The 24869-nt window shown below is 44.9% G+C and overlaps 1 protein-coding gene across 3 annotated transcripts in view; it reads left to right on the top strand.

The window, feature by feature from the left end:
• LOC119969409 (cadherin-22-like) overlaps positions 1 to 24869 on the top strand; it is a 1080568-nt gene that overhangs the window by 969627 nt on the left and 86072 nt on the right. For 2 of the 3 annotated variants that reach the window (XM_038803028.1, XM_038803030.1), the window contains 2 exons: positions 14106 to 14227; positions 15845 to 15962. The exons of the other annotated variant lie outside the window; for it this stretch is intronic. In XM_038803028.1, the coding sequence (XP_038658956.1) occupies positions 14106 to 14227; positions 15845 to 15962 (240 nt within the window). The remainder of the gene's footprint in view (positions 1 to 14105; positions 14228 to 15844; positions 15963 to 24869) is intronic. 3 annotated transcript variants of the gene reach the window in all.

Here is a 24869-nt window from a genome sequence, read left to right as displayed (position 1 = left end):
GATGTAAATGGAGCCCGGAAATTCTATATAAAAACAAAGCCCAGAATGAGTTAAATCCATATGTAAACATCAAGGGCAGCATATAGGTATGATGCTTCCAATGCAAGATGCAGTGTGAAGCAGGGATTAGCACAGTACATATAGGCTTATCTCATAACATCATGAAGCCTCAATAAAATCGCAATGAAACAAAGAGCATACTTCTTTAAAGATTCATGGCAACACATCAGTAACCACAGATACTATTGCTGGATGGCACGGTAGCACAGCGGTTAACAATGTTGCTTCACAGTGCCACGGACCCAGGTTCGACTCCCAGCCTGGGTCACTGTCTGTGTGGAGTCTGCATGTTCTCCCCGTGTCTGCATGGGTTTCCTCCGGATGCTCCAGTTTTCTCCCATAAGTCCCGAAAGACGTGCTTGTTAGGTAAATTGGCCATTCTGAATTCTCCCTCCGTGTACACAAACAGGCATCGGAATGTGGTGACCAGGAGATTTTCACAGAAACTTCATTTCAGCATTAATGTAAGACTACTTGTGGCACTAATAAAGATTATTATTAGATAATGGCTGTGTCCTACTCCCTTCTAACAATCTATAATTTCCTACAGTATAAAAGTAGCTACTACACATCTAAAAATATTTTATTGACCCAAAAGCACTTTGGGACGTCCTGAGGTCCTGAAAGAAACTAGAAGGATGAACGTTCTTCTTTTCCATATTTTGTGAACAGATTTCAAAGCCTCATTTTCCTCTCAACCACCCTGGAATAAGCCAGATCCTTGCAACATTCGTCAAAGTGGAACAATGTTAGGCCTGGAGCTCTTTTTTGATGTAATACATCTGGAGTTATCAAAAGTCAACGATAATGCATCGTCAGCACTCTGTTATGGTGAATTCCACAAATTCGCAACCCCTCACTAAAAAGAATTCTCCTTGCCTCAGCTTTAAGTGGCCAACACCGTCACCTGAAGCTATGATCCAGCCAGTTCTAGACTCTGTAGTCAGGAAAACAATCTCTCACAATCTAACCTGACGAACCCTCTTTAGAATTTTAGACTTTTCAGTATGACCACCTCTCATTCTCCTAAATCCCGGACAATGTAGGCCCATTCTATTCAATCCCAGGAGGAAAGAACAATATTGGTCTGAACAAATCTTGTACACTTTAAAATGGAACACCAGTAAAATGGGGAAATAAGAATATTGGTCTGAACTGTTATGATTTCCAGGGGCTGAAAAACCCAGTCCTGAAAGGTCCTTTTTCAGTGCACCACTCTTCTCCGCTCTCTCGCCATCTGATCGTTCTCCCTCACACCAACCTCTGATTGCCATGGGTAGTTCCCAAGGGCCAGACCTGTAGCTTTATGCCTCTAGTAAGAAGTCTTACAACACCAGGTTAAAGTCCAACAGGTTTGTTTCAAACACGAGCTTTCGGAGCACGGCTCCTTCTTCAGGTGAATGGAAAGGCTTGTTCCAGAAATGTTTATATAGACACAGTCAGAGATGCCCCGGAATGCGAGCACCTGCAGGCAATCAAATCATCAAAGATGCAGATCTTTGCATCTTTCTGCATCTTTGATGATTTGATTGCCTGCAGGTGCTCGCATTCCGGGGCATCTCTGACTGTGTCTATATAAACATTTCTGGAACAAGCCTTTCCATTCACCTGAAGAAGGAGCCGTGCTCTGAAAGCTCGTGTTTGAAACGAACCTGTTGGACTTTAACCTGGTGTTGTAAGACTTCTTACTGTGCTCACCCCAGTCCAACGCCGGCATCTCCACATCATTTATGCCTCTAGTTATTCTTCCTGCTCACCAGCCAGGCTGAGCAATGGTCCGACAAGTGGGTGGGTAACAGAAGAATAAAATGCTGTTGAGGTTCTGTCATTTCATTTCATTTTTCATTTCATTTTCATTTCATTTCATTATGTTCTGCATTTCAGTCTTGCCATTTTCCTCCTCTGCTGAACCCTCTAAGATGTTCGGAAGAGCGGTAACAAAATAAGCTGTAGATATAACTTAGTCTTCCTTCTCTAAAATGTAAGTCAGCGAATGATTTAGTGCCATTCAAAGCCCTTCGCCTTTCTTGATTCTATCAGAACTTAAAGCCAATTAACTAGTGGCAATGATATCAGAAAGAGGGAATGGTATGCTGTTCAAGTTGAGGGAATGTGATGAATGTAAGGAATTGTTATAAGTATATTTTAGATTTGTGACAGTATTGTAATTAAAAGCCCTGGTTTAAAATACATACAGACTGTGTGTCTACTAAAGCTATAATTAAAGAGCCGTAAAAGATGACCTGATGATTGATTTTAACCATTTACTTGTTTACAGAGACATGGCTAATGGCATATTGTTTTGATTGCTAGAGATTCCCTGGAAGCAGATCATTTATCAGAGATTGCATTTAGCCCCAGCTAAACAGGGGATGGGACATCTTAATGGGATAAAGATGATGTAATTAATAGGAGGAGCCAGGTCTGTAGTTTGCAGTTTTGCCAAATGCTGTTTGGTTGAGCCTGATGAGACAAAAGGATTTTCAGGTTGTTCTTGAAAAGAGTCTGTCTCTCCAAAAGTCTGCACGAATAAGCAATGAACCTGTTTTGTTAACTTTATTTATAAATTACATTTGAACTGTATTGGGTTGCTTAATTGGAGTTAACAGCAGGTGCAGATAGTAAGTTAAAGCTTTTCCTTTTGTTTAAGGATTGTTTAATTGTTAATTGTAAAGCTATTTATTTCATCTGAATTAATATGGTTAATTCTATGTTTAAATTAAAGTTTGTTTTGATGTTAAAAATGCTTACTGGTCAGAGTCATCACCTCTGGGTGAAGTATTCTTTCCTCCTTTACAAATGAAAAACTGTTTAGGATTCTACTCTAGTCCCAAAACAAATTATCTGGTCCAACATCCTAACAGGAACACAAACTACAACAAATGTTTGATCCATTGGTCATAGCCTGCAAAGTCCCAGCATTATCGATATCTGATTCAATTCTGTTCATACATAAAGAGATTTCAATTATGGAAAAGATGAATTGCAAGCACAGTGAATAATTGGAATAAGTGCTCTTAAACCGACTGCTCCATGTACTCCCAACCTTCCTTTCCAGATAACCTCCCCCATATCCTCCAGTCTTTTCCAGACGGGACGTGGCAGATGAAAGTTTATGCAAGAAAGTGGGAAGAATTATATATCTGTAGGAATATTGAGGAGAGGCAAAATAAAATAGAGGATATTATTCTTTTTTTTTTCTTTTTTAATACATTTAGAGTACCCAATTCATTTTTGCCAATTAAGGAACAATTTAGCGTGGCCAATCCACCTAGCCTGCGCATTTTTGGGTTGTAGGGGCGAAAGCCACACAAACACGGGGAGAATGTACAAACTCCTCACAGACAGTGACCCAGAGCCAGGATCGAACCTCAGACCTACGTCCCGTGAGGCAGCAGGGCTAACCCACTGCACCACCGTGCTGCCCTCAGAGGATATTATTCTGAAGGGGGTGCAGGAGTATAGGGACTTGGTGTTTATGTGCACAATTGTTTGAAAGCAGCAGAACAGGTTAAGAAGGTGTTAATAAAGCATATGGAATTTATAATTAGAGACAAAAGCTGAGATTTTATCGACCATGGGCTACAAGCTGTAGGTGGGGATCAAGGTAGGATACCAGGCACTTTTCTTGGCGACCAACAAATAATTTGTTCCAAAGCGGCTCCATCTCTTTTGAGGATGCGACCCAACTCCCAGAGTTGTCGGGCCAATCAGAGGGCCAACAGTTCAGCAGTATCTGCAGCGCTAGCAGGAGCAGTGGTCACTGCTGGGACTGCACCGAGGAGAGGCTTCCTAACTCGGTAAGCAGTTCTTAGGACGCTAAGGCAGTCAAACAGACCATGCGGAGGAGGTTGGTGAAGACAGGGGGACTGGGGTTCCCACCATGGACCACAGGATGCCATAATGGTAGGACGCCCTACCCACAGGTGTCTGGAAAGAGATTTCCAAGTTTCACAAGATGGTTTCACCATGTGATGGAGGGCCCAATCGTCAGCTGGTAAAATGGAAGTGAAGGCCCTTAATTAACCAGTTCAGTGGCTCAAGTGGCCCTTGGATAGACAGATCAACCTCTATCTTGCCCACTGCAGGTAAAATATCATGGCAGCAGGAAGACGACAAGAACTTCATCCCTGCCTTCTCTCACCATTTTACGGACCCTCCTCCCAGCCAGCCAGTCCCCAGAAGCTAGTTAAATCCAGCTAGGATCTACCAAGGCAGGGAAATTACAATGAATGTTAAAACATAAAACATTGGCTCAGTCAAGTCTGGGCGCCACACCTCAGGAAGGATGTGAAGGAATTGGAGAGAGTGCAGAACAAATTGAAGAGAATGATTATGTAGGTGAAGTACATCAGTTGCGTGAGCAGGTTGGAGAAGATGGAGCTGTTCTTTGAAATGAGATGGAGACGATATTTCATAAAGGTGTTCAAAATTTTGACTGTGAAGTAGATAGGAAGAAACTGTTCCAATTGGTGGAAGGGTCAAGAACCAGAGGGCACGGATTTAAGGTAGATTCCGGAAGAACCATGTGACATGAGGAAAAACAACTGGCTAGCATCTGGAATATTCTTGCCTGAAAGTGTGGTGGAGGCAGATTCAATTCTGGATTTCCAAAGGGAATTGGATAATTATCTGAAGAAAAAATATTTGTAGGACTACAGGGAAAAGGCAGGTTAGGGAGGCTAGACCAGGATAGCTCTTCACAGAGCTGGCATGATTACGATGGGCTGACTGGCCTCCTTCTAAGAAGAACTTTTAAGGATGGCAAGCGATTGGCCCTCGCAATCCCGAGAGTTGGTGCCTAACGCACAGCTACCATCTTACAAACTTCCATTGCCACTAAACGCTCACTTGAGTGTTATTTGGCAGTGGACAGGACTTTGTCTGCCCTTGGAAGGAAGTCCCACCTGTGAGAGCTGTCGTCTCTTCAACCTGACCAGGCACAGTGCTCTGGTGGCCAGACACTGTACTGCAGCAGTCTGCCTGGGACTAGGTCTATGATTCTATTTTTAAAATCATTAAATGGCTTGAAAGCATATGGATTTTCATCACACACAGAAATGTTCGAATGCACCATTATATGCAGGGTTTGATATGAAACCATAAGACATAGGAGGAGAATTAGGCGATTCGGCCCATCAAGTCTGCTGCGCCATTCAGTCCTGGCTGATATATTTCTCATCCCCATTCTCCTGCCTTCCCCCCATAACCCTTGATCTCATAATTAATTAAGAACTTATCAATCTCTGTTTTAACACACTCAGTGTTTTGGTCTCCACAGCCTTCTGCGACAAAGGGTTCCACAGATTCACCACCCACTGTCTGAAGAAATTCCTCCACATCTCCGTTTTGAAGGATCTCCCTTCAGTCTGAGGCTGTACATTTCCAACTGCCGACTCAACCTGCATGTTAACCTTCAGAGAATATTGAACTAGGACACCTAAGACCCTTTGTGCTTCTGATTTCCTAAGCCTTTTCCCATTTATAAAATAGTTTATGCCTCCATTCTTCGAACCAAAGTGCATAACCTCACACTTTTCCACAGTTGCTCCTCAGTATCCAGGGATGTGCAGGTCAGGTGGGGCTACGGGGATAGGACGGAGAGTGGGCTCTGTCAGAGGGCCGGTGAAAACCCGATGGGCCGAATAGTCACCTTCTGTCCTGGGATTTTAGGATCTTATTCCTGAGGTATAGCCATCCCCTGTAGCATCTTTACGTTTGAATGCTAAAATGGAATTTTCGATTAATGTTGCCACGTTCCTTTTCCGCCTATTTTCTCCATCCTGAATATTATGTAACCAGGAATATTGAGGTCCCAGTTCTGAGTGAGTCTCAGCCACATCTTTGTTATGATGATATAAAAAGAGAAGATGATTTAAAAAACACAGCAGGCCAGGAAGTAGCCATGGAAAACGAAACAGAAGTAACGTTTTAGGTCAATAATATCCTAATCCAGGGCCCCACCTAACCTGCACATTTTACCATGACCAATCACTGGTGGCCAATCCACCTAACCTGCACATGTTTGGACTGCGAGAGGAAACCCACGCAAATACAAGGAGGAAGTGCAAACTGCACATAGTCACCCAAGGCCAGAATTGAACTCAGGCCACTGGCACTGCGTGCCAATAGTGCTAACCACTGTGCCACCCTAACTCCCTGGATGCCTCATCCAGACCCAGCTGCTGGTATGTGTAAGTTAAAGTAAGTTAGACCTCCAGGTAGCATGGTGTACAGCTCCTCTATTTTCGGTATAGGATATGGGTCCAATATTGCCACATGACGGACCGTTAATTGATAGTTCCCACATATTCATACAGTCTTATCGGGCTTAAGTATTGGCAAATGTGAGATGTCCACTCCACAAACTAATTGGGCTTGATAATGTACAAACCTTCTCAGCTTCTAAATTTGGTTTCCAGCTTCTCATGCAGGGAATAGGGCACAGGGGCACGATTCTCCGACCCCACGCCAGGTGGGAGAATTGCGGAAGTGTGCCGGGCGAATCACGCCACGCTGCCCCGGCACCCGCACGCGATTCTCCGCCCCCCCCCCCCCCCCCCCCCCCAAACGGCGTGTCGCGTTTTGCGACAGGCCGCTTGGAGAATCGCTGCTCCGGTCGAGCGGCGATTCTCCGGCCCGCATGGGCCGAGGGGCCTGCCTAATATGACCGGTTCACGCCGGCGCCAACCAAACCTGGTCGCTGCCGGCGTGAACAGCACGCGACCGCTGCGTGTGGGGCCTGTGGGGGATGGAGGGAGAATCGAGCACCGGGGTGTGCTCAGGAGGAGTCTGGCCCGCGATCGGTGCCCACCGATTGTCGGGCCAGTGTCTCTGAAAGGCGCACTCTTTTCCCTCCGCCGGTCCACAAGATCACTCCGACATTTTTTGCGGGGCAGCAGAGGGGAAGACGGCAACCGCGTATGCGCGGGTTGGCGCTGGCCAACTGCGCATGCGCGGGTGACGTCATTTAGGCGCCGCCGGCTGCGTCATTCAGGCAACGCCACTTTGACTCAAGCGTCAAGGACCGGCGCCCGAGATTGACGCGCCGCCGCTCCTAGCCCCCTGGGGGTGGGAGAATAGGGGGCGATGAGCGGCCTCCGACGCCGGAGTGAAACACTCCGGGTTTCACTCCGGCGTCAGCACTTTGTCCCCCTTTGGGAGAATCGCGGCCCAGGTCGTTCTCTGTAATATTTTGGCGTGGCCACTGGACGGACGTAAATGTTGGCTTTCAAGCCTTATGCTTTGCCTACTTCTTCTGGAAATATCTCCTGAAGTTTCGGAGGACGTCCTGTTGAAAATAATTTCGAAAATCTTTAACCAATTCCATTTTATTTACTGAAGCAAATCTCATCCCATCAAGCTTGCCCCTTGACCTCCAGGTACAACTGAAGGCAGTTGAGCAGACTGCTGCCTGTCACTGACAGGTTCAGCAGTTGTTCCCAAAATCACTATAGTCTCTCCGTATATGTCACCAGCCTGGTTGCCATGCATTTTAATCTCAGAGGCTGGACCCCTCCCTGTAGATATTGCTAAGTTTTGTTTTCCCAATACTGTGTCAACCTCCAGGTTGAGTGGACGGCCGTTAACCATCACAACGATATGATAGGAGCCACATTGTCCACCTTAATATTATCTAACTCGTGTGCATCTGATCCTTCTTGTGAATTACTCTCTATGGCCTGGAACTGGAATTCTTTTTGTTCCCTGGCTCCGGGCAGATCCTGTTTAGATTGCACTTGCTTCTGATATGCTTATTCCTGCCGTAGGAGTTACTCACAGCTTCCCTAAATCTACACTTCTCCTGGGAGTGGGCTCCCCCACGCGATAGCATTCTTCAGCATTCTTGGTTTGTAGACTGAATCTCCTATACCGCTGCATTCTCTCTGGTTCTGTACTTCTTTGTTTGTTGAACTCTGCGCCCATATCCTTGGTGCCACTGCCATTAACAGTCCCCTTCCGAACTCGCTGGAGCTTGCCAACTTGCACACTTTGAAGCTCCATTGCGACTTTGTCTGCACTTTCCAGAGAAAGGGCAATTTCTGATGCCTTCCTTAGGGTTATTTCTGTTTTCGGCAACAGTTGCTTCTGTATGGCAGTATTATTCACTTCACACGCTAGCTGATCTCCCAACATTTCATTAAGGACATCTCCAAATTCACAACATTCATACATTTGTCCCATGGCTAATGAGAAGCTCTATGCTGATCCTCCTCACCAAATGTACATCTGATCTTGGCAGGAGTGGCAAGTATCAAGAAGAGTAACTATAGAACTATTTATTAACAGAATAACTATGTACAGAGAATGATAATGATGCTGCCGATTACTTCAACTTCAGTTTTTGAACTGCCTGGGAGCGCCTGCACGCAACCTCAGGATTCGTTCTCCTCGGCCCGATTGGTTGAAGGGGTCACATGACCTTGTGCAAACCCCCCCCCCCCCCTTAAAGGGGCTCGCTGCTACATCTAAGGAGTCGCTACTACAGTAACAGTTTTATTTTATTTATTCACAGGCCTTGTCGCTGGCAAGACCAACATTTGCTGCCCGTCCCTAGTTGCTCTTGAGTCGTCTTCTTGAACTGCTGATGCTTAAAACATCGCTAGAGAGAGGATAAAGTAAAACATTAAAAAGTACATTCATCAATGAAAAAGTAATATTCAGCAACATAAAAGAGAAACTAATTTAGAAACAGTTTGGAAGAAAAATTGGCAGTAAACCAACTGGAATATTAAAGTGGAGATAATCTTGGTACAAAGTAGGCGTATTCCCATAAGGAAGATGCACATGACAGAAATAGGGTCAGTGACATAAAAGAAAATTAAGCAGGATATCAAAAATGTTGAGAAGCAGAAAAAGTTTTGAAAAGTTATGAAATATTACAAAAGAAATACCACAGCGTAGCTTGGCGACAAATAGTTATGATCATGAATATATCAAACATAAAAGGGCAGACAAATCAATGCCAGCGACAATCAATGAGTACTTTGCTGAGTTTTCACAAATGAGTTTGCCATTTTAAGAGTCCTGTAAGGCAGAAAAAGGGATATATATATATAGGCCAGTAAACTGTAAATTGGCAGTGGGTTAGGTTCCGAGGACCTTAATGTGTGATTAAATTAATACTTCCTTAAAAGTTATGGTTTAATTGAGAGTAGCTGGCATTGATTTATAAAAGGCCTTTGAATAAATAATCAATTGTATTGATGAAGTAGGCTGTGTTTGATGGGTTTTCAAAACACCTTTGAGAAGGTGCCAATGGAGGATTGTTGATAAAAATTAAGGGTAAACAGCAGAAAACAGAAAGCAATTGTTTATAGATTGGCGTGATTTTGCCGGCAATGATGATGTCGTCGTGCCAGGGTGGTGGCATGGTGGAGGAGGGCTGGATGCAGAAGTGAGAAAGCAATATAATTGCGGCTGTCCAATTAAGGAGGCACTGGTAAGTGCAATCAAGGAAAGTGGGCAGGCCTCCCATACTGCTGGCCCATCCAGAGAACCAGCAGCTTTCTGGCCTCGGCAACACCACCAAGGGAAGTGGTTGCTGCTGAAGGAGGAAGGAGAGCGTCAGTGTGTCTCCCCGTTGTGATCTGTTCACAGGGGTAGTGGCAGAGATTTATTTTTGCCAGGGTTATGCAGGCTGGTCTCACAAACGGTGATAGGATGTGGGGACAGCCATTGACAGCTCCTTCCTTGGATCATGGAACCTTCAGCTCTGATAGCACCCACACACCTCACAGGAAGCCACTGGGGGAGCTTGTCTCTATGCAGCTGGAAGCCCCCCTGACAGGTGAAGGAGGGGGAAAGCTGTGGGTGTGTCCACCTCACCATCAAAAAAATTGGCTCAATTTGGGTCTTCAATTACACAACTTGACCGAATGTATCCAGTTGACGGGAGCCGATCCGCTTGAGGCAAAGAATATAGACAGCACGGTAGCATTGTGGATAGCACAATTGCTTCACAGCTCCAGGGTCCCAGGTTCGATTCCTGCTTGGGTCACTGTCTGTGCGGAGTCTGCATATCCTCCCCGTGTGTGCATGGGTTTCCTCCGGGTGCTCCGGTTTCCTCCCACAGTCCAAAGATGTGCAGATTAGGTGGATTGGCCATGATAACTTGCCCTTAGTGTCGAAAATTGCCCTTAGTGTTGGGTAGGGTTATGGGGATAGGGTGGAGGTGTTGATCTTGGGTAGGGTGCTCTTTCAAGAGCCGGTGCAGACGATGGGCCGAATGGCCTCCTTCTGCACTGTAAATTCTATGAATATGAAAGCAGACTTGAAGCAAGAACTTTATCTTTCGAGATAAGTCTTTCAAGAAGAAGTTTACTGTGATGTTTCCAGAGATGAAGAAATTCAGTTCTGAAGAAAGGTTGGAAAAGTTAAACTGTTCTCCTTCGAATAGAAAAGATTGAGAGGTAAACTAATTGAGGTGTTCAAGATGAAAGGTGCTTTTGGTCACAAATATCCGGAGGAAAACTATTCCCTCTTTGATCATAGATTTGAAATTATTGGCAAAAGATCAAGAAGATTAAATAAATACAAAATTAATCTGCAAAAAAAAATAGACTGGGTGTTATGGTGATGGCGGGGTCCCACTGCCTCGGGGATGATATGGTGACCAAACCCACTACGGCAGATGAGAACCAGGGCTGCATCTCCTAAGTGGTAGCGAATTAGGTGGCTTCCTCCAAGGATGTCATACTTACTAAGGACAACTGCCTGTCTCCAAGAACTGTCAGTCAATCACAGGGCCAGCAGACATAGAACGCCGCTGCTGAACCTAAGTATAAAGAGGGACAGAATGCTGAATGTTGCTCTTCTAGGGTCATAGAGTCATAGAATCCCACAGTGCAGAAGGAGGCCATTCAGCCCATCAAGTCTACATTGACCCTTCTGAAGAGCACTCTACCTAGGACCATGCCCCCATCCTATCCCTGTAACCCCAACTAACCTTTTGGATACTAAAGGACGATTTAGCATGGCCAATCCACCTAACCTGCACACTGGGAGGAAACCGGAGCACCCGCAGGAAGTCCCCCAGACACTGGGAGAATGTACAAACTCCACACAGACAGGCACCTGAGGCCAGAATTGAACCCGGGTCCCTGGCACTGTGAGGCAGCAGTGCTAACCACTTTGCCGCTGTGCCACCCCTTGATCCACTTAACAAATTCAGGAATGCCCAATTGATTCAGTCACAACAGACGAGAAATTACACCCTCCACTTTCCTGTGAAGCACAGCACTGTGAGCATTTCGCACTCGGGTGCAATGCTAAATGATATAATAGGCATAAACTGGCAAAACTCCCAATTAGCAACCATCAAATCAATTGCACAAAAACAGCTTTCTGCCTATAGTTTAGTCATCTAGCTGTTTCTAAATCCCCTTTAAGCATTTGTACTTGAGTTTGGTTTGAACAGAAAGATGGTCATAACTGAGATTCTCACACCAGCTGCAATGAGATTGATAGGACAAGAGTGGAAGTGCCTCAGGACAGGTTAGGATCATGCTGGAAGATGCAACCAGGGCTTGCAAAGGCTGCGGTTGAGCTGCTGGCTATGCAATGACAACTAAGTGCCTGATCCATGATGTAGTTTGCACATCTGAAGCTCCTGGATTTATTTCTTGGTGTGCCCTTATAGATCGGATCATGGAATCTCACATCACAAAGGGAGGCCATTTGGCCCATTGTCCCTGTGCCAGCTCATTGAAAGAGCTTATCAATTAGCAGCACTCCCTTGCTTCCCCCCCCCCCCCTTAAGTGTTCCCAATTCCACCTGAAGTTCATACTGAATTTGATTCCAACAGCAGACACTGCATTTCACTTTAAAGGAACTACACTGCTATGATTATTCAGTCAACATTCCTCCCAGCTTCATAGTAAAATCATGACTGCTGCCATTCACTTAGCTTCGCCCCCAACCAGCCCAACGCTCCTAAGGGCCTTGGCCAGCTTGCCAACCTATTCCCCCTCTTCAACCCTGCAGGTGACTTGTCCTTGGGGTCATGGATGGAGCCTGAAGCTCTCCAGTACTATCCAAATGAGGACAGTAAACCAATTTGGCGCAGCCCTTTCATAACAGCTGATCAAAGGTGGGCTTTGTCCCTCTGCAGATGCTGTTTGAGCAGTTCTCGCATATTCTCTTTTTGTTTCAGATTTGCACAATCTGCAGTGTTTTCTACTATACCATAAATAACCAGTTTGTTTCATTTCAGGGTTTCATTTTAGGGTTGGATTTCAGGGGGGAAGGGGGAAAACCAGTATAATTTGCAGTAATTGAATATTTGATGCTGCCGTTTATACGCCATTGAACTTTCCCATCTTGGATTTTTCACACATCAAGTGAGTTCAGCAGAGTTAAGGGAAATATCTTTACGTTGAGAGATGTTCAGCGCATAGACTGCCTTGCTATACTAAATAGTTGAGGTAGAGACTATTGAATAATCTTTATTGTCACAGATAGACTGAGATTAACACTGCAATGAAGTGACTGAAAAGCCCCGAGTCGCCACATTCGGATACACTGTTCGGATACACTGAGGGAGAATTCAGAATGTCCAATTCACCTAACAGCACGTCTTTTGAGACTTGTGGGAGAAAACCGGAGCACCTGGAGGAAACTCCCGCAGACACGGGGAGAACGTGCAGACTCTGCACAGAAATTGGCCCAAGCCAGGAATCGATCCTGGGGTCTTGGTGCTGTGAAGCAACAGTGCTAACCACTGTGCTACCGTGCCGCCCATAATAACATTAGTTCAGGGTTGCTCTGCAAAAGAGGCAGGATGGGTCAAATGGCCTTCTTGTCCGCTTTAAACAAGTGGGTTCCATGGTATTACAATGGTTAAATAGAGAGGGAAAGAGGGGAAGCATAGCTCTTTTCCTTTTTTAACCTAATTTTCTCTTTTCCCTTGAGCTCAAAAACCAAGAATCATGTCACATGTTTAAAACCAGCACAGGTTGGCAGTTTTTGCAGTGCGATACACTTTGAGTGGTGTTGTAACCCTCACGGGACCCATGGTGATTATCTGATTAATTTCCCCGTGTGACTCATGGAGTACGAGCTCCCCTGCTGAGGGACAAAGGCCCTTCAGCAGGATAGTTAACTCTGGACATTAAAAGCCGGCCCAGGTAGGAGCCGAGCTGCAGAGTAGTTCTGACTGGGACTGTTATTTGTGTATAAGTTACTTTGGTAATAAAACATTAATTTTAAATCTTCATTCTGAACTCCTTTGTGACAGCTAAAAGTAGGCAGGTTCATGTCATCTCACCCTAGTAATTCTCCAGATGCCTTTTCCGATTGCTTTCTGACACGACTCCCGGATGTGGGGAATTACCAGCACGGCCACAAATGCCTTGCTGTGCTTTTAATAGCAAAAGTGCCTCTCGGATCTTTCCTTCTCTATATCTTTGAAGGCAGAAAAATTAGGGAAATGCTCTTAGGCAAGCAGACTTGCTCCATTGCCTTTTTACCAGTGGTTGCAGTTCCTCAATGCAGCTCCCCATCAAGCGTCAGCAGTAGTTCTTTAAGGACCCTGTCTTCAATCATGCACCTTCCTGTACCAAACGCAAAGTCACCAAGCAGCATATTGAAATTATGTCCGTGACTTTGGAAAGTCTCCACCGGAACCAACAATTTCTGCCCTGCTACTTCTGCATTTTATTCCAGTTTAAGGCTGACGATACTGGAATGATGTATTATAACTATAAAGAACTGGATGTATTTTATAGACAAGAGCTGGTGCGAGTGTAAATATGATTTTTAATGCATCTTTGCCTGGTAAAATAACTACTGCTTCCTCATACATGGAGTCCCTCCGGTACCTTTGTATAAAGATGATTGATTTATCATGAAGGCAATGCTTGGCAAGAAACGAGTAAGGAGAAAACAAAAATCTCCCTTTGGAGTCTAATAGTTCTGTTCTTTCTGAGAGATGCAAGGAGCCATGAATATGGGCCTATTGCGCTATCACCTCTTAAAAAAATTTGCCTGCTTCTAAATCTAAAATTAGTCTCTGACTGTTCCAAAAATAATGTGTTTTATGCAGATGATCACACGCAAGTGAGCAAGGCCTCCTTCAGTGTCAGAATTCTAGATGTTAATGACAATGCTCCAGAACTTTCCATGCCATTCGAAGCTTCCATCTGTGAAGATGCCAAACCGGGTCAGGTAGATGCAATATTCATTGGAACTTTGAGTTAATGTGATTTTCTAAATCTCCTGCCAGAGCACAAAAAATACATTTAATTGATGCAAGCCAACTCTTGTCCTCATTAAGCAAAGCTATCTGTATTGATTTCAATAAATAGAGAATCAGTAAGTGTTTGAGGTAATGTCCCATCGACTATGTTCTGATGATGCAGCTCGCTTTGAGTTCCAGTTTGCATTGTTGACTGAAGTTGTTCAGAAAAAGCTGAATACGTAATGAATGCAAACGCGCTCTGATGCGCTATGGGCATTTTGCCCAGCAGTTTCCACTTCAGTCTTCATGGCACATACTGGGAGGGCATAGTGGGACGTTCTGCAACAAGAGTTTTTCATGACACTAATTATTAATGGTAAAAAATTAGAGGCTGGCAGTGCGGACTTTCCCAATGTGCACCCCCACATATACTTGGGGCATTGAAACAGCAATTCCCAGCCAATTGTTTAGAGTTTAAAGGTTTTGAAATTGTTGTTTACTCCACTTAAAATAAATCTTGCATCTTTATATTATAATTTATATTGCATCTTTCGGAACAAGACAAATCTTTTTACAGATAATTAAATTCTTCTGAAGTATCGTCATGGAGGACGAGCAACAACAAATTTGCACACAGCAATAGCACACAAACAGCTATGTCTGGCAACATCTTAGTTTTTACATTTTTAATAAAACATTATGAATTTAGAGGACCCAATTATTTTTTCCAATTAAGGGGCAGTTTAGCGTGGCCAATTCACCTACCCTGCACATCTTTCTGGGTAAGGGGGTGAGATTCATGCAAACACGGGGAGAATGTGCAAACTCCACACGGACAGTGACCCAGAGCCGGGATCGAACTCAGGTCCTCGGCGCCGTGAGGCAGTGCTAACTACTGTGCCACCATGCTGCAACACCTCAGTTTTAAAATTCTCAACCTTATTTAAAACGCCCTTGACAATCTGGCCCCTCCCTATCTCGATGACCTCGTCCTTCCCAGCAGTGCTGCAAAATCTAGGCACTACTTGAATTCTGGTCCTTTGTTCATCCTCATTTTTATTTGCTCCACTATCGGCAGCTGCACCTTCAGCCACCTGGGTTCTGTGACTTGGAATTGTCTCTCCTCTCTGAACTACTCCAACCGTCTCCTTTCTAGGAGGCTCCTTGAAACCTACCCTTTGATCAAGCTAATCTGTCTTCATATCTCCCAATGTGAGTGTATCAAATTCTGTTTGATAATGCGCCTGGGAGCACCTTGAGACATTTTATTATATTAAAGATGGTGGCATAGAAATGCAAGTGCCATGACAATAAAGTTGTGGAAGCTTATTGAACTGCCTGTAAAACCGATGACTTTAATGTGTTGTAAGCAGAGCCTGTGTAATTGATTCCAATAGTAATAGCAGATAATTAATGCCATTAACCTAATTAAGTGGCTGCCAAGATATTCAGGGATGGTGTAACTGGTGGGGACTGTATTGATGAAACCCACGACTTGTGCAGAGTTCAGCATTTGGCTCACATTCCAGGCTGCCACAAGTGCTCTTGGCAGAATGTGGAATTGCTACACAGATCACACTTTGACGCATTGTCTCTCGTTACAGCTGATCCACACGGTCAGTGTGGTGGACAAGGACGAACCTCAGGGCGGCCATCGCTTTTACTTCACATTGGTTCCTGAGGCAGCTGACAGTCGTCATTTCACCCTCTGGGATATCAAAGGTACACCTTGCTCCCAAACTCACTTTGCAAGGGGTGGCAAACCTGAAAGGCAATTTGGGAAATAGATGGAAAAAAAGGAGCAACCTGTTCTAAACTTTCATTCACAATGAGGCCCAATATTATTCCACAAACGAGATATAATCCTGGGGAAAATTTTTTTGACATTATATCCACAGAAAGAATAATATTAAACTCATTCTGGCAGGCCGTGCTTTCACCTGAAAGGTTTGAACAAGGGATATTAGGCCAGTATTTCAAAAACAATCTCATTTATCCTGATTCAGTTTTTAGTCATTTATAATAGGTTCTGCAAAGTACACCATCAAAGATTTAAAAATCAGTCATTCTCACAGAAAACTGTGATTCCTCTGCCAACTGATAAACCATGAGATGCAGGCATGTTTAGCATGTCCACTCTTGCTGCAACATTTCAGTCAAGGTAAAGCACACTTTCAAATATGAGGATTTGCATAATGATACCACACAGCATAATTTTGAGAAGGTGGTAGAGTGACAATGCTGTAAATAAGTCAATTATATGATGGACTATCCAGTCTAAATAACAATACCACATTCTTGGGTTGTTTTCTGCATTTCCCCCTTTGGCTACACCTAATTTATTATTAGTTATTGTAATGGCTTTAAAGAGCATACAAGTCCTGCAGTTTCAAAAGCATATCTTCACGGGTTTGATCATTTTATTTGCAAGCTTTTTATTTTCATTTCTTCCCAGTTCTTGGTGGACACTGCAGCGTGAAGGGAGTCTGAAAGGTGACTCTCTGGTTCCTGTCTTTTCCAGGAGCAAGGATCTGGCCTCTGTTCAGGAAGCAAATGACAGTTGGCACCGATCAAAGTTAAAGATTAAAGGAGTAGGGGGCAGCACGGTGGCGCAGTGGGTTAGCACTGTGGCCTCATGGCGCCGAGGTCGCAGGTTCGATCCTGGCTCTGGGTCACTGTCCGTGTGGAGTTTGCACATTCTCCCCGTGTTTGTGTGGGTTTCGCCCCCACAACCCAAAAGATGTGCAGGCTAGGTGGATTGGCCACGCTAAATTGCCCCTTAATTGGAAAAAAATGAATTGGGTATTCTAAATTTAAAAAACACATATATAAAAAAAAGATTAAAGGAGTATTTGAGACGAGTAATGCAGATGCATTTAAGGAGAAGCCAGATAAACAGATGAAGGATAAAGAAATAGGATGTCATGCTGATAGCATTCAATGAAAAAGGACAGGAGGAGGATGTGTGGCGCATAAATATCAGAATAGACCTGTTGGACTGACAAGTGTTTTTTTGCCTTGAACTGTATGTAATATTCAGGGAAATGGCAATATTTGAGATATCCAGTAATGATCAGTTTGTAAAGTTGCAGTCTTTTGTTGGACAATTACTTTGTTTTCAGGGGTCACTGTTGATATTGTTTTGATGGATCCGCACACTTGTATAAGTACAGCATTAAAGCTATACAGAAGCCTATTGCAGCGGACACCATGTGTAGAACTGTGACAGATGATAACCTTGCTTATTCTGTTCATGCATTTACATCCCTTCTAGCTCTGTAAGTGCCGACCATTTGAAAAGTAGGAATTAACAATTAATTAGCGAGCAGTCAGTTTGATACAGAACTGGATGTGACACTATGCTCCCTATTATACTGCTGTCAAAATATGCAGTGTGCTGAGGACAACTATTGCCAATGACTTTCCACCTCCCTCCAATGTAAAGAATTCTGACGATAATTTTCCAGCAAGCTGTGCCTTCAAGATATTTATCTGTTTTCCCCATTAAAAGATAGTGTCAAAGTGCTGGCGGAGATAGGTAAGCACTCTACCACTAGCCATGTGCCTGCCATTTGTTTACAAATTTCTGGCCATTCTGGCAATGGTGACTGGATTAGCACTATCCATTCCATCAAAAGGTGAACACATGACCAGCAATATACTGCTGGTCGAGTGAATTGACCCTCATAGTATGACACTAGCACAGAGAAGGTTAAGTGGTAATTTGACTGAGCTTTTTAGGATTTTGTAAGAGAAATGTCGGGTGGCGTAGGAGTATTGTCACTGGACTTGTAATCCTGGCTTCGAATCTCACCACAGCAGCTGTGGAATTTGATTCCAATAATGAAAATCTGGAATTAAAAGTCTAATGATGACCATGAAACCATTGTTGATTGTTGTAAAAGCCTGCCTGTCGCATATCGGCCAGATCAGGTAAAGGACGGCGGATTTCCTTCCCTGAAGGACATTAGTGAAACAGATGGGGCTTTCTGACAATCGACAATGGTTCGTGGTCATCATGAGGCTTTTAATTAGATTTTTATTGAATTCAAATTCCACAATCTGCCATGGATTTATACATGGGCTTCCCACGGCATTACCCTGGGTCCCTGGGTTACTGGACAAGTGTCAATACCACTAGACCACCACCAACACCCACCCATTCCTTTTAAAATCTTAAAAAGCTCAGTCAAATTACAAGTTGACCTTCAATATGCAAGTCTAATTTAGTTTGTTGCTCTTCACAATCTATGGAGCTCCGGTAGCATTTTAGTCAATCTCAGCTGCACGTCCTCCAGATAAATCATTTTTATGGTTGTGGCACTGAGATCTCTGCACAGTACTCCGGCAATATTCTAACTAGAACTTGTGTGGCTGTAGTAAAACATTCCTCTGCTTTATATTCAGTGATGAGGGACTTCAAAATTGTGGAGAGATTAAAGAAGCTAGGACAGTTCTCCTCAGAGATGAGAAGGTTGAGAGGAGATTTGATAAAGGACCTTAAAATCATGAGGGATCTCGAGTCGATAGAAACAATCTGTTCCCTTTGGTTTCTGTCTTTTCCAAAAGTGATCTGAGGATAAATAGTCAAATACAGTCAGTGGATATGAACTGAATTGCACTGCCTGAAAGTGTGGTGGAAGGAGATTCAAATTGGGCTTTCCAAGAAGAACCTGATAATCATCAAAAGAGGAAAAAAAATTGGGACCATAAAAAAAGGCAGGGAAGTGGGACTAGCTAAGTTGTTTTTGGAAAAAGCTGGCATGAATTCGACGGACAGAATTACTTCCTTTGATGATTCTATGGATGGGGCTTTCCAGCCTGCCCGTGGTATGTTTTCCAGTGGCGCAGACGACCTGCCATTGGCTACTGGTGGGAGCTTCCGGTCCCACTGTAGTCCACGTCGTTTTCCATGGGTCGCCTGTCGCTCCCCCAGAGAACCCTCCTTCAGCGGGACCAGTAGATCCTGCCAGCGGAAAGTGCCAGAAAATCCCACCAGATGTTTACGATCTTTGCACCTGACCATCATATTTTAGTGACTTGTGTGCACAGACTTTTAAATTTCTTTGCATCTCCATTGTTCCGAGCATTTCAACATTACCCTCTCGCAATCTATCAGAGTCACGTATTTAATTTTATATTCCTTTCTACATTAATTACTGCGCCACCAATCTGCGTGTCATCAGCAAACTTGAATGTTTGGCTATCTAAGTCATTAATAATTATAGTGAATAGTTTATACTCCAGCACATATTCTTCTTGGAAACTACCGGTCACTGCCTTCCAACACAATCACATTATTCATACTTTCTGTCTTCTACCATTCAATCAATCAGTAATTCATTTTCAATTTTGTGAGCTTTAATTTTGGCACACAGTTTCTTATCAAATGCCTTCTGGACAAGAATATAAACATCCAAGTCATCCCACTGATGGCTACAACCTCAAAAAGTTGAATTAAGTTCATTGGACATGACCTACACTTCACAAATTAATGTTCATATTCTCGAATCAGCTTTTAAATCTCCAAATATGCAGCCGCTCTGTCCTTTCAGACTACAGTAACTTTGTCAAAGCCAATGTTAAGCTAACTGCTCGAATGTTAAGCTAATATCTGAGTTTCTTAAATAATGGGCTATCATTTGTAATTTTCCAATCTAAAGAGACAATGACTGAACCAGACTGGTTTTGGAAGACTTTGGTCACCATTACTAAGACTATTCAATTTATAAAGTGGATTTACATTCCACAGCTGTCATGCTCTTGGAGCATCAGTGTTCGCCTCTGGATTATTCATGCAATGAGGGGCGGCACGGTGGCACAGTGGTTAGCACTTCTGTCTCACAGCGCCAGCAATCCGGGTTAGTTTCCAGCCTTGGGTGACTGTCCTTGTGGAGATTGCACATTCTCCCTGTGTCTGCGTGGGTTTCCTCCGGGTGCTCCGGTTTCCTCCCACAGTCCAAAGATGTGCAAGTGAGGTGGAAAGGCTATCCTAAATGGCCCCTTTGTGTACAAATGTGTGCAGATTAGATGGGTTTGCAGGGATGGGGCGGGAGAGTGGGCCTCGATTGTGTGCTTTTTCAGAGGGCCATTGCAGACTCAATGGGCCAAATGCCTTCCTTCGGCACTGTCGGGATTCTATGGTAATCTTTGTAGATTACTACTACACCCATGCCATGATGTCAGCTGAATGCCCAATGCCAATCTAACCTCGCTCATCAGAGCGATACCCTTTCACAAACTAGCTGCTCATTTCTGAGGAAATTACTTCCCTTTCTTCCCTGTAACTCTAACTCCGACTCCTGAAAATTGAAGTATTTTAGCTCTGTCTTCCTACTGGGATTTGAAGGCCTCAGTTCGATTGCTGCTTAGAAAATTTAAATTTGCAAACCCATTAACCAAGGCTAGCCTAAAGCGGGGGGCGGGGGGCGGGGGGGGGGGGGGGGGGGGGGGGGGGGGGCACCAAGCAGTACTCTACATAGCAACGAGGATTGGGGTGGGGGAAGGAGGGGGAGGGGAGGGCATAGGAGGGGCAGGGGCAGAAAAAAGGAGAATTCCTCCATAGGCATTTGTACAACAAAACCAGGTAATATGTAAACATGGTTATAAAGAACAGGCCTTTGATTTTGCTACAGTGAGTGTGCTGAAAACCTATTTTTTGACGTTAAGTGTTGAGTTGTGGATGAAACTCATCAATGATTTATTTATTTTAAATCAACTTCTGTCAGAGCTGAATTGAGGTAAGCTTTATTCAATCAATTTTTCAACCAAATACAAAAACAAAGAAAGTGGCAGAAAAGCTGGTGTAAAATAAAGCATTGACCATTAGATTAGGGTTTTTTCACTAACAGGATTCAAAATTTAACAGCCAATAGAATATATTCAATCTGTGGATGAAATATGACATTGGATTAGACCATTAAATCTTGTAGTTTTACATCTTCAGTCAGTTACTTAATTTAAGTCCCATCACTGGTAGCCACTGTGGATCTGCCTGCAGATAACAAGGAGAGAGGTTTAGAGTTTGGCAGCAATCTCGCAAAAGAATGACGAGAGCTGATCGCGTCTGTTCTCAAACGACTCCAGTCTGCAGTTGTGCAAAGCATGGTGAACTATGGTAATTAGGGCCAAGATTCCCTTTTCTGAACCCTTTCAATGGATTTGCATGGCTGTTTCGTGATTCTACTCGGCCACGCAAGTGCCCCGTATTCCAAATTGGGGTGAACAACAGAGTGAAAATGGTTCCAAGATCCTGGCTTGAGAGCGAATGTTATTTCAACGTCCGAAGCATGTACAGACACCCGTTAGCACATTTAACAATAGGACTGATGTGTACGTCGCTTTTTAGATCATTGTCAACAGCTTAACGGTGCTTAGATTTTGGATTGTGACGTCATTCAGTGACGGATTAGGAGGGGTTGGTTTAGAGTGAAACCTATGTCACCAATTAGGGTTGAGGTGCGCCCCACTCTCTACAGATCTGTTGTAAAGTTGGTGAAAAACAGTTAACCTGGGAGATTCAGTGTGAATGCTATGCTTTTGAATTACGGGGGTGATTCTCCGAGCCCCACACCGGGCCGGAGAATCGCCGCAACCGCGCCACAATGCCCCAACACTGGCGCGCGATTCTCCAAAGTGCGGAGAATCGGCGCCATTTGCGCTGGCGCGTTTGATGCGGCGTCAGCCACGGGCCGCTGGAATCGTGGGGCCCCCAATTCTCCGGCCTGGGATGGGCCGAGCAGCCGCGCGGATACGACAAGAGTCGCGCCGGCGCCATTCACCCTGGTCGCTGCCAGCAGGAACTCTGCGTGAACGGCCGGAGGGGCGGCCTGTGGGTGGGGGTTGGGGGGGGGGGGGGGGAGAGGGGGCTCTGTCCCCGGGGGGTCCCCCGTCTGGCCCGTGATCGGGTCACCAATTGGTGGGCCGGCCTCTCTCCCCCCGCCCCCCCGGGCCTACTTTACTGTTCAGCTGGCCCCTGAACACTGACGCCATGATGCGTCAGGGCCAGCGCGCAGAAGAAGTCCCCCGCGCGTGCGCAGGTTGGAATGACCCAACTGCACATGCGCGGGTTGGCGCGGCGCCCATTTGGCGCCGGGAAGGGAGGCTGGAGCGGCTGGGACTGGTTCCCGCCGTCATGAAACGTGATGGCATTCCCAACGGCGTGAACACTTGGGCGCCAATTGAGAGAATCGCCCCCACCTTCTTGTCTTTGATACATTTGAAGTGGCAAGTGCCAGTGTTAATGTCCATGAAACCAGCTTAGTTAATCATAGCCAGGAATACAATGAATACAATCTTAGTTCCCTCAGATCACCAACGTACATGCTATTCCTTTTTCCTGTTTTTAATTAGACCAGTGATTCACGACTTACACAGACAAAGCGTAATCCAGAACAAGTCCTCAACAGCAGAACAGGTGGAAAATACTCGTATGGCATCAACAGTTGTGATGGTGGATGAAGGCAGCTTGTGGCTGAGTAAAGGGTCCAGAGTTTTGCTACTTTCCCAATACACCTTTACTTTCCTTGAACACACTTTATACAAAAACTCTATCACCACACAACCCCAAATGCTACCTGCAACCCCTTTACATATCAGTGTCAATTATTTGATATTTAACATCAATTTGATATGTAATTGGAATGTCTCTGTGGTGGTATGATTAGCATAGCTGCCTGCCATTGCTGCAGAACACCTGCTTACCATTGGCCCTGGTCGATCATGTGCCTCTCGACCGATTGGTTGAGACCAGTCATGTGACGGCTCCCCGATTGGTCGAGAGGCTGAGCGGAGTATAAATACCCAGTACTCCCGGCGGTCGTCCATATACTGTAATCAACCGCAGGGCTAACATCTAGCTGATTAAAGCCATACTTTTGTACAGCAATCCGTCTCGTGTTCAATTGATGGTACATCAGTCTCTTAACCCATTCCTAACAAAGGCTGCAGCAGTGGGGAGATCTCCAGTCATTGAGGTTTCCTTGCCACCGGAACTGGACCTACCCTCTGTGAAGAACCATGGGTGGGATTCTCCATCCCGACACACCGGTTTTCTGGTGCGGCATGCCCCTGCGGCAGGATTCTCCGTCCCAATTCGCCCACCAATGGGGTTTCCCATCATGGGCAGCCCCACACTATCGGGAAATCCCCGGGCATGGTGCAGGCGCAACGGAGAATCCTGCCAGTGAAAAATCCAGCCCCATGTGTCTGCTGACATGCAATGACGTACCCACATTAAAAGTCAACCTAAAGGACCCATGGGGAACAGGTACAGATCCTTGAGTTCTGGAAGTCCCTAGCTTTGGACCAGCACGTAGGTGGTGGACTTTGCTTCAGTCGTTCTGTTCTTTTAATAGGAGCAGGGGAGCGTTTCGGCAGCTTTCTCTGCTCAGTCCACATGGGGAAAGGGTGAGAAAAGGCGCCCTAAAAATAACCTGTTCCATCCCCAACTTGGCTGGAAAACCGCATCCAGCAGCTAATCTACCTATGTCAGAAAATCAAAGTTGAACCCAATTTCAGAACCTGGAATGTTCAAACCCTCGTGGATAATGAGCCAAACAATCGACCGGAATGGACAACTGCCCTTGTTGCCAGTGAACTCAGGCACTTCAACATTGGCATTGCTGCTTTGCAAGAGATCCGAAGAGCAGGTGAAGGGCAGCTCAGGGATGCTTTTGGTGGTTATACCTTCCTTTGGAGCGGAAAATCTGAGCATCAGCCCAGGACACATGGAATTAGGTTCGCCGTCGAGAACGAACTCGTCAAACGACTGTCAGAGCTCCCTGTTGACATCAATGAGCGCTTCATGACCCTTTGTTTACTACTTATCAAGAAGCAGATGGAAACAGTCGTGAGTGCCTATGCCCCATCCCTTGATGCCAATGGTGAGTCCAAAGAAGGCTTCTACTCCACCCATGACACCATACTCTCCAGCACCCCTGTAGAATATAAGATCATCCTCCTTGGGGACTTCAAGTTCGAGTTGGAAAAGACTCCCAACTCTGGAAAGGAACCACTGGAAAGGAAGGTGTTGGAAATTGCAACTCCAATGGGGTCTTCCTGTTCATTAAATGCGCAGAACACCAATTTTCAAATACTAACACAGTGCCCCTAACATGACATGTTCAAGACTACCTGGAGACATCCACGATCAAAGCACTGGCACATGACCTACTTCAACATTGTCCGAACCCAGGACCAAAAGAATGCACTCGATCACCAAAGCGATGACAAGTGCTGGACAGACCATTGGATCATCCAATCCTGATAGAGGTCCATCAACCTCCACCAGAAGCAGTGGAAGATGAAGCAACAACTCCGAAAAAGAATCAATGCTGAACGACATCGAACTTCCAACAAAGACGTCTCTGAAATCTCCAAAATGTAAAAAGGGAAAGGAAAAGTCACCATAGTCCCAGATTACCATAGGCTGCTTTCCTCTTTGTGGGGAAAAGCTGATTGCTGGTGATTTAACCTGAGGATCACCACACCTCAGGCGAGGGGCAAGGTTAAGAAGAAGGGCTTTCATAAATAACCTCCAAAACGAACATTCTAAAGGAATGGAGGAAAACTGGAAAGAGCTGAAGACAGCCATCATCTCAAGCCATGAAGAAACCATCAGGTACAAGA

This window comes from Scyliorhinus canicula, chromosome 7 (genome assembly GCF_902713615.1).
Source record: "Scyliorhinus canicula chromosome 7, sScyCan1.1, whole genome shotgun sequence".
Classification (NCBI taxonomy): domain Eukaryota; kingdom Metazoa; phylum Chordata; class Chondrichthyes; order Carcharhiniformes; family Scyliorhinidae; genus Scyliorhinus; species Scyliorhinus canicula.
The sequence above is the reverse complement of the archived record's forward strand: the minus strand, read 5'-3'. Positions and strand labels throughout refer to the sequence as shown.